The sequence below is a fragment of the Zootoca vivipara genome, chromosome 2 (assembly GCF_963506605.1).
Source record: "Zootoca vivipara chromosome 2, rZooViv1.1, whole genome shotgun sequence".
Classification (NCBI taxonomy): domain Eukaryota; kingdom Metazoa; phylum Chordata; class Lepidosauria; order Squamata; family Lacertidae; genus Zootoca; species Zootoca vivipara.
In genome coordinates, this window is record NC_083277.1 from 116,349,070 (window position 1) to 116,362,961 (window position 13,892).

Consider the following 13,892-nt stretch of genomic DNA (forward strand, 5'->3'; position numbering starts at 1 on the left):
TTCACCTAAGAAACAAGTATTATTGACATGTACAGTCAGATGGCCAGAATATACAGTAAATAAATAAATCACCACCACCATCATCATTATTATTTATTATAGTATAGTTTTTGTTTGGTTCTATGGTAAACAGGCATTGGTTTCTGCCTTGTGGTTTCTGACTAAAATGTCACTGATTACGAAATTCTGACAATCAGGATTGTGCCTGTCATCTACATATTCACCCAAAATAACAAGGAGAAATCTAAAGTAAAAGCTGCCCTTATTTGTCTAAGTAAGCACTCTCTCTACAGGCTACTTTCAGAAGGCAATGGTTTTCTGTTGGATTTTTAAAGGCCTTTTCAAAACACTATCTGAAAACGGGTATATTAACACACAGTATATGCTCAGTGTCTTTATTTTAAAGTATTTCAGTATTTTAAAGTTTCCCATAATACACCGCAGGATGCATCATCAAGACATCATAGATATGTCACTGAAAAGGTGTGGTCTCTGGTAGAACCTGAGATCCAGGCATGCCCCTGTCAATCCAATATAGTCTTTCACATTTACTCATCACGTTACAAAGGAAAGCATTTACAGTATTTACACTTCCCTGGTCCCTGAGCAGGAGGAGGACTTTCAGATCATGCCTGTGCAACCTGTGACCTACCAAGCCAGATGTACTCCCAGCAGCCATGTGTGGCACCCTGCCATACCTGTCAAGTTCCTCTCTGAAAAATAAGGGACCGGACCGGAAGTAGCATACCAGAAGTAGCACTGCCGTCATTTTGGAACTGGGCGGAGCATGCTCAGAAGTGACTTTTGATGCTGCTGTGCCCAGTTCCAAAATGGCCGCCGCACCAGAAGTCACGCTGCAGCCATTTTGGAACTGGGCAGAGCAGCATCAAAAGTTGCTTCTGAGCATGCTCTGCCCAGTTCCAAAATGGCCGCTGCGCCAGAATAAACCGGGGGGAAACAAAAAAATCCATTTTTTCGGCTGGGGGACAGCTGGAAAAACGGGGGGTTTCCCGGGGAATACGGGAGACTTGGCAGCTATGCACCCTGGCTAGATGCATCCATCCCTTCCTGTTCATGCAGTCTCAGGCCACCAGTAAAAACAGGGAGTTTATTGAACCCCAGCAGGCCACTCCACATGACAGGTGGGTTGTCACTTAGTGAGTCACCAGTAGTGTAAGCCTCTTCCAGGTTAATTAATGCAAAGCCCAAGGGTGCGATGTTGCATTGTGTATCCCATATGAATATTGAGAAAAGTGATGCAATAGGAATCGTAGCAAAGATGTCTTAACAGGAAATTGAGAACTTTGCCAGTACAGTAGTGATGTCATCACAACCCTTTCGAATTTAGTTGGGAGTGCAGTAAACTTATTACAAGAACTACCAGAGGCCAGATTCTGTGTGAAACAGAAAACATCTTGAGACATAGATATGAAGCAGATGCTAGAGGCCAGACTGGCCTGTCTTCACATATTTTTGTCAGCATCCCTCTTTGCTTCTGGCTGAAATTGCTCCTTGCAACTGTTTCCTTCTCTTTTCCTTTTCCTTTTGGTATGCTCTAAGGCTGAGTAACCCCCCCCAATGAAACTCCTGAGCACCTCAATGCTGAAAGGGGGCACTGCTCTTTAAAAAATATATGGGGCCCCTCACTGCAGCTCGAGACCAACTTCTATTGAACTTCGCAAACAAAGTAGATGTGCACCAGGCTTCATATGAATGTATAATCCACAGCAGCCATCTCTAACTGGATACATTCAAGATGTTTTGGACCATAACACAGTATGGTCATGCTAGCCAGGGCTGATGGGAGCTGTAGTCCAAAGTGTCTGCCCAGTCCAAAGTCACATTGCTTGGAAGCAAGTTCCACGTATTTCAACATAAGTTTGCATAGGATTGTAGGCTCAGTATATAACTAAGAGAGATCTGGATTCACCCTCAATTCAAGCCCTCAGATGTGAAAGCCCTCGTCTTCTGTGGTTGCTGAGATATACTATATGCATTCTGCATATGCTAGAAGGCACTCTTGTCTCTGATATTCTTTCAAATGTCCCAGGGTGGAAACCCAACACAAGAAAGAGGCCTTATGTCCTCTGGAGAAGCCTTTATATATGAAGAAGCGTTGGAAGATATCACATAGGTGAGTGGGGCTGTGCCCCACCAAACACAGTCTGCTCTCTGCCACCCCCCTTCTCTGCCATCTTATCTACAGCCAGTCCAAGTGTGGCACTCGCTGCCTCCCGGTTCCCACCTCCCTTGTCTCAAAGTTATCCCTTGCACAATTCAGCAGGGAGGAAGTTGGGGACAACATGAGAAATCATGTCCTGAGCTGGCAGGACAATGGGGAGGAGGAAACTGATCCCAGTGATGGGTGCATAGCTGCCAAGTACCCCGTTTTCCCTGGGAAACCCCCGTTTTTACTTATCTTTTCCCGGTGGTCCCCCGTATCACTTCGTTTCCCGTTTTTCTCCATTATTTTCTCCTGCCGGCGGCCATTTTTTTCCTTTCTGATTTGCCCTTCTATGGGCACAAAAAATGGCCACCGCCGGCTTCTAAAGTCGCATCTACGCATGACCGGAAGAGCGTAGATGCGACTTCCGGTGTCGGCGGCGGCCATTTTTAGTGCCCATAGATGGGCGGGGCGACACTGGAAGTTGCGTTGACGCACTTCCAGTGTCACACGGCTGCCGGTCCCGGATTCTGCAGTCTGGGACTTGGAAGGTAAGGATGGGTGTAGCCACAACTGGTACACATGAATGAATAAATCTTTATTTGCATCAGCCACCAGCCATAGCAATAAAACAAACAAAATGCGGTATACAGAGGATAAAGGTAAAAAGTCAATTATCTAAAATACATTTTTGGGGTTTGGATCCATAGTCAAAGAATGGAGCTTATTCTTATTGCCCCGGCTAAAAGCCTTGCAACCTTTGCTGTCACCTGCTCATCTTGATTTGCCAAGAGAAAGGACACTGTAACAGTGGTTGGGCGACCTGGAATAGGGTGAGAACCTCACTCTTCAAATCTTTATAAAGAGTGCAAGCCAGAAGGACATGAGCCACTGATTCAGTACTGCCATCTCCACTGGTACATATTAGGACAAGCTGCGGATGGAGGAGGAAGAGGTTGAGGGTGTAGAAAGTAGTCACAGGGTGTCAGAGGATGGCGAGGGGATCAGGGCACACAGGCACCAGAGAAGGCAGGACCCATTACCAGAGCCGGAGGTGTCCCCGTCTCCACAAACACAGCAGGCTCCGAGGCATAGGGAGCAGTGGGAGGAATGCTCTAGGAGGCTGAGGCAGGCAAGGGCACACAGCCCAGTTCACTAACTGGCCAGGTGGGGCCATAGCTGCCAAGTCTCCCGTATTCCCTGGGAAATCCCCGTTTTTCCAGCTGTTCCTAGCTGAAAAAACATATTTTTTTGGTTTCCCCCGGTTTATTCTGGCGCGGCGGCCATTTTGGAACTGGGCGGAGCATGCTGAGAAGCGACTTTTGATGCTGCTCTGCCCAGTTCCAAAATGGCTGCAGTGCAACTTCTGGCGCGGCGGCCATTTTGGAACTGGGCAAAGCAGCATCAAAAGTCACTTCTGAGCATGCTCCGCCCAGTTCCAAAATGGCGGCAGCGCTACTTCCGGTCTGCTACTTCCGCCCGGTCCCTTATTTCTCCGACAGCAACTTGGCAGGTATGGGTGGGGCTGGTTGGATCTGGAAGGAGGTGTGTGATTCCTCAGCTGGATTAGTCTCAGGACAGGTGAGGGTCACATGTCTCTTCAAGCCCAGATGCTCTTATCAAGATGCAAAGTACAACAGGGAAGCAGAGCTGAGGTTCTGTGTTTGCACAGCTTCCCATTTTGATGGACCATGGCTTGGGTGTCCTAGGCAATGAGTAGCTAGCAATCATTTAAATCCTTCATCAGGAATTATGCTGCTGCTGCTGCATTGCTTTAACCTGAAGTTCTAGACTGTTGGAAGTATTGGAGGCCAGACTGTTTAGAATCTACATCATATTAAAAACGGAACTTTTACATTGGTGCATTTTGCCCCATGAATCCTGCCTTTAACATCAAACACCTCCAAGGAACACAGGGGGAATCAAAAGAGAGAGGCTGAAAGAAACCACTTTTAATGTGACATCATTTAGTGCAGACAGATTTAGCAGCAAGTTTCAGAAGTGCCTGTAGCTCACCAACTTGGAAACAATGAAGAGTTAAAGAATGGTGGTAAGACCATGCCCAGGAAAAGATTCCAGTGTTGGCTGAAGCTAGACATCAAAGCAGGGGAACTTGGGATTCTTGTATTTTGAATTTTCCTTTTACGCATATCTGTAAAAGTGATAGATCATGGAATTAGGAGATGAACTGAGTTCGGGTCAGAAGGAATTTAGGAATTGCCTGGGACAATTATGGGTGGGGGATGCACACCTCCCGCTTTCAGAAAAATAGTTTTGAACTATTTCCTATTTTCTGTAAGAAGCTCAAGTACAGAACAGCCCTGTGAGGTAGGTTGGGTGGAAAGACAGTGACCGCCCCATGATTATTCAATGAACTCATACAATCCAGGCCTGCAACTTAAACAGGGGTTATGTTCTGGGGATCACGTCTAAAGTCAAACTTGTGTATAGTCAAAAGACACTGGCCATTTTCCCTGGAACCCTTGCTCCCTTTTATTTTTTTTGGCCATACACGTAAAGCTGAATGTGCAGGAGTTAAATGTGTGTGAGTTGTGCATAGCTGCCAAGTACCCCGTTTTTCCCGGGAAACCTCCCGTTTTTACTTACCTTTTCCTGGTGGTCCCCCGTATCACTTCGTCTCCCGTTTTTCTCCGTTATTTTCTCCTGCCGGCGGCCATTTTTCTCTTTCCGATTTGCCCTTCTATGGGCACCAAAAATGGCCACTGCTGGCTTCAAAAGTCGCATCTACGCATGTCCGGAAGTGCATAGAAGCGACTTCCGGTGTCGCCGGCGGCCCTTTTTGGTGCCCATAGATGGGCGGAGCGACACCGGAAGTTGCGTCGACGCACTTCCTGACATGCGTTCAAGCGACTTTCAAAGCCAGCGGTGGCCATTTTTGGTGCCCATAGAAGGGCAAAGCGACACCGGAAGTTATGTCAACGCAACTTCCGGTGTCACACGGCTGCCTTGGAAGGTAAGGTTGTGGGCTTACTGTGTTTGAAGTGGCATCTGTGTGACTGGTAAAATCACTTGTACAGTCGTACCTTGGAAGTCGAATGGAATCCGTTCCAGAAGTCCGTTTGACTTCCAAGGCGCGGCTTCCAGATGGCTGCAGGAGCTTCCAAAAGAATGTTTGCAAACTGGAACACTCACTTCTGGGATTGCGGCGTTCGGGAGCCAAAACGTTTGACCGCTAAGACGTTCGTCAACCAAGGTACGGCTGTATTTCATAATGTCTGATTTTTCCAGACATGCAGACAGACAAGGATTTGAGTCAGTCAAATGTGACCACTTCTAGTCCACAGCACTGGCTCCTCCTTCTCTTTCCAGAAACAGGGAAAGTCAGAACCCTTGAAGCGTATCTGTCTTGAGGATGTGAGTCATACGGAAACATTCTCTTTTCAAATGCAGCAAGACTTACCTGAATGAGAGAAAGCCAGGTGGATAACTTTCCTTGATGAACCTCTTTTTATAGCTGTGAATAGGAATAAGGCAACAGTTATGAAAACCACAGTAACGGTGTGATCCTGTGCATGTCTACAGCGGAACCTCGGTTTACAACTACTTCTGTTTATGAACGCCTCCATTTACGAACGCCACGGACCCAGAAGTGTTTGCATCCGGGTTCCGCGGTGTCGGATGCGCAGATCGCTTCTGTGCAGCTTGCGCGGGTGCAGAAGCGATCTGCGCAGCGCGTGCGCAGAACCGCTCTATCGGTGCTTCGCGCACGCGCAAAAGCATGCCTTCGGGGAGCGAATGCCGAGGTTCCACTGTACTTAGAAAGAACTCTGAATTCAATAGGAACTGTTCCTAGGTAAGACGCGGGGGAACTTTGGCCCTCCAGATGTAACTGGACTACAACTCCCATCATCCTTGACCATTGGCCATACTGGCTGGTACTAAATGGGGAGTTGAAATCCTATAACATCTGAAGGACTGTGTGTTCTCCACCCCTGTTGCATAGGATTGGAGTAGAGTTGCCAGACTCAATAGAGGACAGGAATTCTGTGCCTTTAATTGCCCTGCTCTCTTTTGAGTCTGGAAACCTTAAAGAGAAACCAGCAGACCCTTTGTTTAATTTCCAAGCAAAGGGTCTGCTGGTTTCTCTTTAAGGTTTCCAGACTCAAAAGGGCAATTAAAGGCACAGAATTCCTGTCCTCTATTGAGTCTGGCAACCCTAGATTGGAGCCTAACAGAGCCAAACCAATCCCAAATAATCAAACATCTAAAGTAGGTGGAAATAACCTTTGACCATCCAAACGTTGCTGAACTACAACTCCCATCTGTCCCAGCAAGCATGGGGTGATGGGAGTTGTAGTCCAGCAACAAAAGTTCCCTACCCCGATCTAAAGCCTGACTTTCCTTCAGCTATTTTACCGTAATTAGACCAGCTAGATAAATAACCCCATTGCTGATTGTTCCTGAACTGAGAATAATTATCAATCAAGCTGAAGTAGAATTGATGGTGATATTAATAGCAATAAAAACAACAACAAATGAATCTTTTACATTTCAATTAGTAGATTATTTAATTCAATTTTGCTAAATTGAGGTCCAGTCAATGAAGTGTAGGGTTAAATAAATGGGTTTAGGATTAAGAGCACCCTCATTTATTTGATTCTGGAGCGTTACCATACTGAGGTTGAAAAATCATCCTCCCTTCTAATCATGGTTGCAAGCTTTTGCTTATTCAATTATAAGTTGTTGTTTTTTATAGAAAAATATAAAACATTACTTATCTACTTTTCACTACTCTGTAATCCCAAAGCAGGACATAATTTAAAAGCACAAAACATAATAAAGCAGTATAAAACCTTTAAACAATAAACTATAACCACTGTTTTTCTGTTGTCAAACAACTGGGACTCTGAAACCTATGCTGATCTACTGCAGAAAGCAAAGATCTATCCTGTTTGCCTGCTCATACATAAGAAAGTATTTTTTTTAATAGTTACACAGAAATCACCTTGATTTTGATTCTTCTTTGTCTTTCTGCTGGTCTTGTTGTCTTTACTCTGATTGGAAAACTGATTTGCAGTCTACCACATACCTGTACTGTTTGGCATTGATGAGCCAGTGTACAAAATCCTTGGCCTTCATTCTGTCCAAATATTGAGTAAAATCACTGGTAAAGGTGCCTTCAGAATGTCTTTTGACATTAGATGTAAAGCTATGGGCACTTTCTGTTTCATAAGACTGCCACCTGTATCCGAAATCAAGAATGGACAGAATTATACATCTTTTTAACCAAAACATGGCCCTCCAGATGGTTTGGGACTACAACTCCCATCATCCCTAGCTAACAGGGCCAGTGGTCAGGGAGGGATGATGGGAGTTGTAGTCCCAAAACATCTGGAGGGCTGAGTTTGCCTATGCCCGCTTTTAACCATAGTAAGAGTATCTTCATAGCACATCACACCTCATCAAAAAATAAATTTTACACAGAGTAGAACCTACTGAAAATAATGAACAAGACTAAGTTAGGTCCTTTAATTTCAAGAGGTCTACTCTGAGTAATACCCATCATGTTTTTTTAAACACTAGCCACCACAAGCCTTGCACAGCAGACGTCACGTGACAAGAGAACACATATTTTCGGGGTGGTAATAGTCATGCCTGCTGGCCCCACCCCAACTTATTTATGATCAGTAGATCTTGTAAACACGCCTGATATACATACAAACAGTACCCAGGCCAGTTTGCACGATACGGGAATCTGCTGTATGTAAAGATTGTGCATGCACAATCTATGCATGTTACATTTGTGTCTGCAGAACAGTCTGCTCACAATTTAAACTGAATGTTCATACGCTGCGTGGGTTCAGATTGTGGCATGAGCTTGACCTACATTTGCATACCCTGAACTTATATATACAAATAAGGCTCCCGTGCAGCTCAAAGGGCACCAACCTGTACCATCTTCTTTTGTTTTAAATTGACGCATAGTGTGTGTGTGTATTGTAGTAATATATATTTCACGCTGGCATACATTCCAAAATTCTGCTTTAACTGGGGTGTGGACAGAGATTGTCAGTTAATCTCCTCATATTATCTTAAACTGACCATCCTATTTCCTCCATTACAAGATTGGGGAAAGGGTTCAAATTTCTAGGAGTCAGTTTGACAGGGCAGAAAATACTGTATATTCTGCAGATTTCCACAAGGAATCATTAAGTATCTGCGTCCCTGTGATTCAACTCCATTCTGTCGATTATTCTTAAATGCTTCTTACCTGGACTCATCGGTCGAATCTTTCAGGACCATTTGCCAGCTAACGGGGAGAAAAGCTACAATAACCAGCCCACAAAGGTAAAGGCACTGTGTGTTCTTCATCAAGCCTTCTGCACCAAAACAAGCAAATAAATGAAACAGAAATCAGATCATTCTTGTTAAAAGTTACATTTAACTACCAGTTTGGGAGATGACACATTGATGCAGTTTTAACGGTTTCGTGTATTTCAAAGGAAAGGATGAACCCCCCAACTCTTAAAATGAGTTTGTAAACATCCAAATCATGATTCTAGATTGTATTTAAAGTTAGCCATACTCAGAGTAGTAGATCTATAGAAAATATTATATTTTTAAGATTTATTTATTTAGCATATGTGACTAACTTAAGTCCATTAATTTCAATGGGTCTGCTCTGAATAGAACTTATTTGGCCACAGCCTTCTGATTTTGAACATTTGAACTTGCAGTTGGCACACACCAGCTAAGCTAAAGAAACTGATGCAAAGTCGATTTCATACAGTTCGGTCCAATGAGTCCAAACTCATGGAGACCTCTGTCCTTCCTCTCTAGATAATGAGAGTGGTATGAGAGAGAGAGAGAGAGGCATCGTTGTCCATGCAGTGCAGACTCACCTCCTTATTGCCTTTGTTCACAAGTTTTTGTAATGCTTCAGAAACCTGATGGGAGAAAACAGGGTTTTTTATAATAAAAAAAGGAAAAAGTTTTCAAAAATACGTTTTACAATACGAGGTGCTTGCATATCGCCTCAATCTCTTTGGAAAGTAAGTTAGCAAATGAGAAAATGTGGTGTAGTAGACGATGGGAAATTGTGGCTCTGTCATTCCACCTACAGTGCTCTTAAAAGCTGTCGCTTGTTCCTCCAGCCTTACTTGCAGCTAAACATGCTTAAGACCACAGCGTCCATTTCAATGCTTAGTGAGTTTGTTATTTGCATGTGTGCCTATTTGCATTTTAGTGAAACTTACTGATGCGTGCTTTTGCAAGCTATTCCTAGCCAAAGTGGCAACTATACAACGACATTTCAGAAATGCTTTGCTTTCCCCAATCTATTTCCTTTAAAAGAATGGCTGTTTGCACCTAGGATGATGTCTCACTTCGGATAAACTGAAAGCAATCACACTCCTTCATGATTTATCTTAGAAAACCCAATATCTGCCTTCCCCCCCTCCACTACTTTGAATGTAATAGAGACTTCCTACCCCTCTGTCATTAGTTAATGCCTCATTTAAAGTGCTATAGATTGAATCTTATACAGACGGATGGTGCTGCTGAAGAGAATATTGCTTACCTTCCAAAAGATGCAAGAATTCTCTTTAAATCCCAAGTCCTTTCTCTGATTTGTGAGCTGATTTGTGGCTTAATGCTATTCCTTACCAGGGTTTTAAAGCTTGTTAGTGGAATGCTAAAAGATGACAGGTAGGTCATTGGTGTTCGTGATTTTGGTTGGATGGGCCAGTTATGAATCATTACTGGGTCTTTCTTTTCTTTTCTATTTTTAAGTGGGTCCATAGAGAAGATGTGACCATTGCAGGGCTCCTTAGCAGTGCCTTCAGCAAGGTTTTCTCCATGGTGCTCAGGTGGATCAAGTCAACAGCATGCTTCCTCCTTACTGGAGGAGTGTGTGTGTGTGTGTGTGTCATTGTTGCAGTGCCACATCCTGTGTGAGCCTGAAGGAGTGCTGTTCCAAACACCTTTCTTCTTCCAAAACAAAAAGGAAGAGGGAAAGAGAGATTAAAGAACACACACCGCAACACCCAGTGCCGGATTTACGTATAAGCTAAACAAGCTATAGCTTAGGGCCCCACTCTCTCGGGGGCTGCAAAAAAATTAAAGGAAAAAACAACTGGACGTACATTTCCAAAATATAAGATAAAAAACAAATAAAATAAAACCTACATACAGCAACAGTGTTTTGTGTTGTGTAGGCTCCTATGATGTAAGTAATGGGCCCTGCCTGCTAGCCTGCTCCCTAAAATATCACTGGTTTGCTCATTTATATAAACAGTGGTACCTTGGTTCTCAAACTTAAGCCGTTCCAGAAGTCTGTTCCAAAACCAAAGCGTTTCAACACCAATGCGCGTTTTCCCATAGAAAGTAATGCAAGAGTGATTAATCCATTCCAGACTTTTAAAAGCAACCCCTAAAACGGCAATTTAACATGAATTAAATGAATTAAATTTAACATGAATTAACATGAACTCTAGCGAGACCACTGATCCATAACATGAAAACAATAATCAATGTACTGCACTATAAACTAAATAAAACAGTATTGTAGATGATAAAAATTGACATTAAAAAAAATTCTTACCCGCACTGATGATAGTTATTGTTTGAATGGGGGGCTTTTATCCATTTCCGCAGTCATACAATCAATCAATCAATCAATCAATCAGTAGCTGAACTGGGATCCACACAGTCACAAAAACAAATGGATTTAGATACCTATTAGGTCTATAAGTTACCATATAGCATATATTCAACGCAATAAACAGCGACAATTTGTTGTTGACAAAGGACAGCTGGACATATAAAGGGCCCCATTACCTTCAGTAGCTTAGGGCCTCTTCAAACCTAAATCCGGCCCTGACAACACCAATCTGCAACATTCAGAGACAACTGGGGAGACATTTCTGTCTCTTGGGACTCTGCTGCTAACCTCTAAGGTTCCAGTATGAAGGTGATAAGGGAGAATTCATTAGCAAATTCAAAGTGACTGCATTTGGACTCAGTCTAGATTGGAGCATCGTTTCCACCACAGAAGGTAATTGCCCTTCTTCAGGTGCTAAAATAGCAAAGCAAGGGAAATGATCACAGCGGCAACTGGTTGGGAATGACTGTCTTGGTTTGTATTCATTTGGAATTTATATGGAGATGTGACAGGCTTACTGCTATCTTTTGCATTTTGTGACTTTTGGGCTCCACTGTTCATAAACTCGACCCACGCTCTACACCAAACTGCTTACAGTGGTGCCTCGACCTACGAATTTAATCCATTCCAAAGGCACCTTCGTAGGTCAAAAAATTGCATTGGATACGGAATGCATTGGATAGGGAAAAATTTGTAAGTCGAAGCAACCCTATCTAAAAATTCGTAAGTTGAAAAATCCCTATCTAAAACCGCCGCGGTTTCCTTTCGGATGTCGAGACATTCGTAAGTGTGCGGCCATTACCCCCATTCGTAAGTCGAAAAATTCGGTTGTCGAGTCGTTCGTAAGCTGAGGTACCACTGTATACCCCTTGACAACAAAGATTTATGCAATATCCGATGGATGAAACGGGCTCTCGTCTACAGAGCTTACGCACAATAAATGTGTTAGGCTTGAAGTTACCATAGGAATCTTGGTTCCTGTTACTGTACCTTGAAGATTATTTCAGTCAAAGGTACTTTCAAATGACAGTGTCTTTTGTATATTCTGGAAAAGATGCTGTCCATGAATTATCAACATGAAACTTATATTTGATCAATCAACTAATTTCAAAGAGTGGTCAGTTCTGTCTTGGAAGTGCTTTAGGCCACTCTAGTTACCAGTTGCCCGTGATCTGTCTCCTCTTCCTCTTCCCACCACACACACATACTGAGAAAGTGAGAGAGGTAAGTGCACATTCCTTCAGAGAGAAGAAGAAGAAGAAGAAGAGTTTGGATTTTATGTCCCGCTTTATCACTACCCGAAGGAGTCTCAAAGCGGCTAACATTCTCCTTTCCCTTCCTCCCCCACAACAAACACTCTGTGAGGTGAGTGGGGCTGAGAGACTTCAAAGAAGTGTGACTAGCCCAAGGTCAACCAGCAGCTAAATGTGGAGGAGCGGAGACGTGAACCTGGTTCCCCAGATTACAAGTCTACCACTCTTAACCACTACACCACACTGGCTCTCTTCCAGCAAAACATAAGCAACAAGAAGGACAGTGAAAGAATGGAACAGAAAAGAAGACTGGGAGAGACAATGTTCACCACCTGCAGGGTTAATGCCACCAGCCTGGAGCTCTCTCAACTTCATTGCCTGGCCCCATCCTGACATGACTGCCACAGGGAGGATGCCACCACCAATGCCCTTCCCTCTATAGCAGGGAATGGCTGCAAACCAATAATGGAAGCTTTTTCTAGCCCACTTAGAAAATAACAGGGAATATGAACAAAAGCAGTACCTTCAGCTTCATGTTGGCTATGGTATGTGCAGGTACAGCCGTACCATTGGCACATTTGCTGCTCTGCCTTAGGTAGCAGAATGTTGTTGTTGTTTTTTTAAGATAATTTTTATTAATTTTACAGAAATAAAAACACAACACTTTAACACAACAAATACAAGGAAAAATAACAAAAGAGAACATTATAAAAATAACAATAAAAAACACAAAAATCAAAATACCATAATCCTTTTCCCCTTAACATTGTAGGAGGGGACTTCCTCCAGTTCCCTCTATCTGTGGTTCATTTCTCATTCATCTTTAGCAATTTCCAATTCATTATTTAAAACTCTTTGTAATTTCAATTCTCTCATACATCAATTTACTTAACATAATACTTAAACCCGCAGTTTCTATAAACTTCCAAAATTAATCTTAATATACAATTTTACCATATTTTTTAAAATACACTTTAAAATCTTTCCACTCTTCTTCAGTCGCTTCTTCTCCCCAGTCGCGTATTCTCCCGGTCATCTCAGCCAGTTCCATGTAATCCATCATTTTCATTTGCCAATCATCCACTGTTGGTAATTCTTGGGTCTTCCAGTTCTTAGCTAATAATACTCTTGCCGCCGTTGTGGCATACATAAAGAAATTAACATTTTTCTTGGGAATCTCTTTTCCGGATGTAAGGGGGAGAGAGTATAGAGAACCTCCCCCTCTCATCAGGAGCAGCTCCTCCCCAAGCATCCATGGAAGCTCAGGGTCTGAAGGAGCTAGTCAGGAAGCAGAGAGGGAGAGCCAGGGCTCCGGCAGCAGGGAAGATCCCCTGCTCCACAGGCGGGAAGAGAGAGAGACGGAAAGGGGGAGAGGAAAAAGACGGAGCGTAGACCCTTTCCCCCGGCAACGGAATTAAGGAGGAGGAGAAAAGGAAGGAGATTCGCTATCCCCAGGCTCTTATGTTGGTCCAAGGGGCGAAAAGGGGCAGTGCCGGATTCTGACACGGAATGAGCGGACATGAAACCGACAGCTCATCACACTGTAAATAATGTGCACCAATAAAGACTCTGAAAGACAAGTTTGTGGAGAGTCGTTACTCAGGAGTAGCCGTAATAACCTCTGACACCAACTATACCCAATAGAAAGGATTCTGGTTTCTTAATAAATGTGTTTTTCAACACTCTCTTTAGTTCATTATGAATCTTCTCCCAGAAATCCCTTACTAGTGGGCAAGTCCACCACATATGATTAAAAGATCCTTCCTCTTTCTTACATTTCCAACATTTATTATCCTGCTTATGATAAATCTTAGCTAATAGATGGTGTAAGATACCATCTATACATCATTTT

At 43.3% G+C, this 13,892-nt stretch overlaps 1 protein-coding gene across 1 annotated transcript; it reads right to left on the reverse strand.

Annotated features, from left to right (window-relative positions):
• Positions 1-4,306: 4,306 nt before the first annotated feature.
• On the reverse strand, positions 4,307-8,497 carry LOC118081580 (exendin-3-like). Its single transcript, XM_035108075.1, has 4 exons — positions 8,397-8,497; positions 7,215-7,367; positions 5,586-5,639; positions 4,307-4,316 (listed from the first exon to the last, which is right to left on the reverse strand). Exons 1-4 carry the CDS (start codon positions 8,495-8,497, stop codon positions 4,307-4,309), a joined length of 318 nt encoding a protein of 105 aa, XP_034963966.1.
• Positions 8,498-13,892: the final 5,395 nt, after the last annotated feature.

Bases quoted from the DNA above. Each gene is read 5' to 3' on its own strand.
- LOC118081580 (XM_035108075.1), bottom strand. From the start codon at position 8,497: ATGAAGAACACACAGTGCCTTTACCTTTGTGGGCTGGTTATTGTAGCT. The intron at 7,368-8,396 runs GTAAGAAGCATT...TTTCGGATACAG, and splicing joins GATTCGACCGATGAGTCCAG to GTGGCAGTCTTATGAAACAG. The intron at 5,640-7,214 runs GTATGTGGTAGA...TCCTATTCACAG, and splicing joins ATCAATGCCAAACAGTACAG to CTATAAAAAGAGGTTCATCA.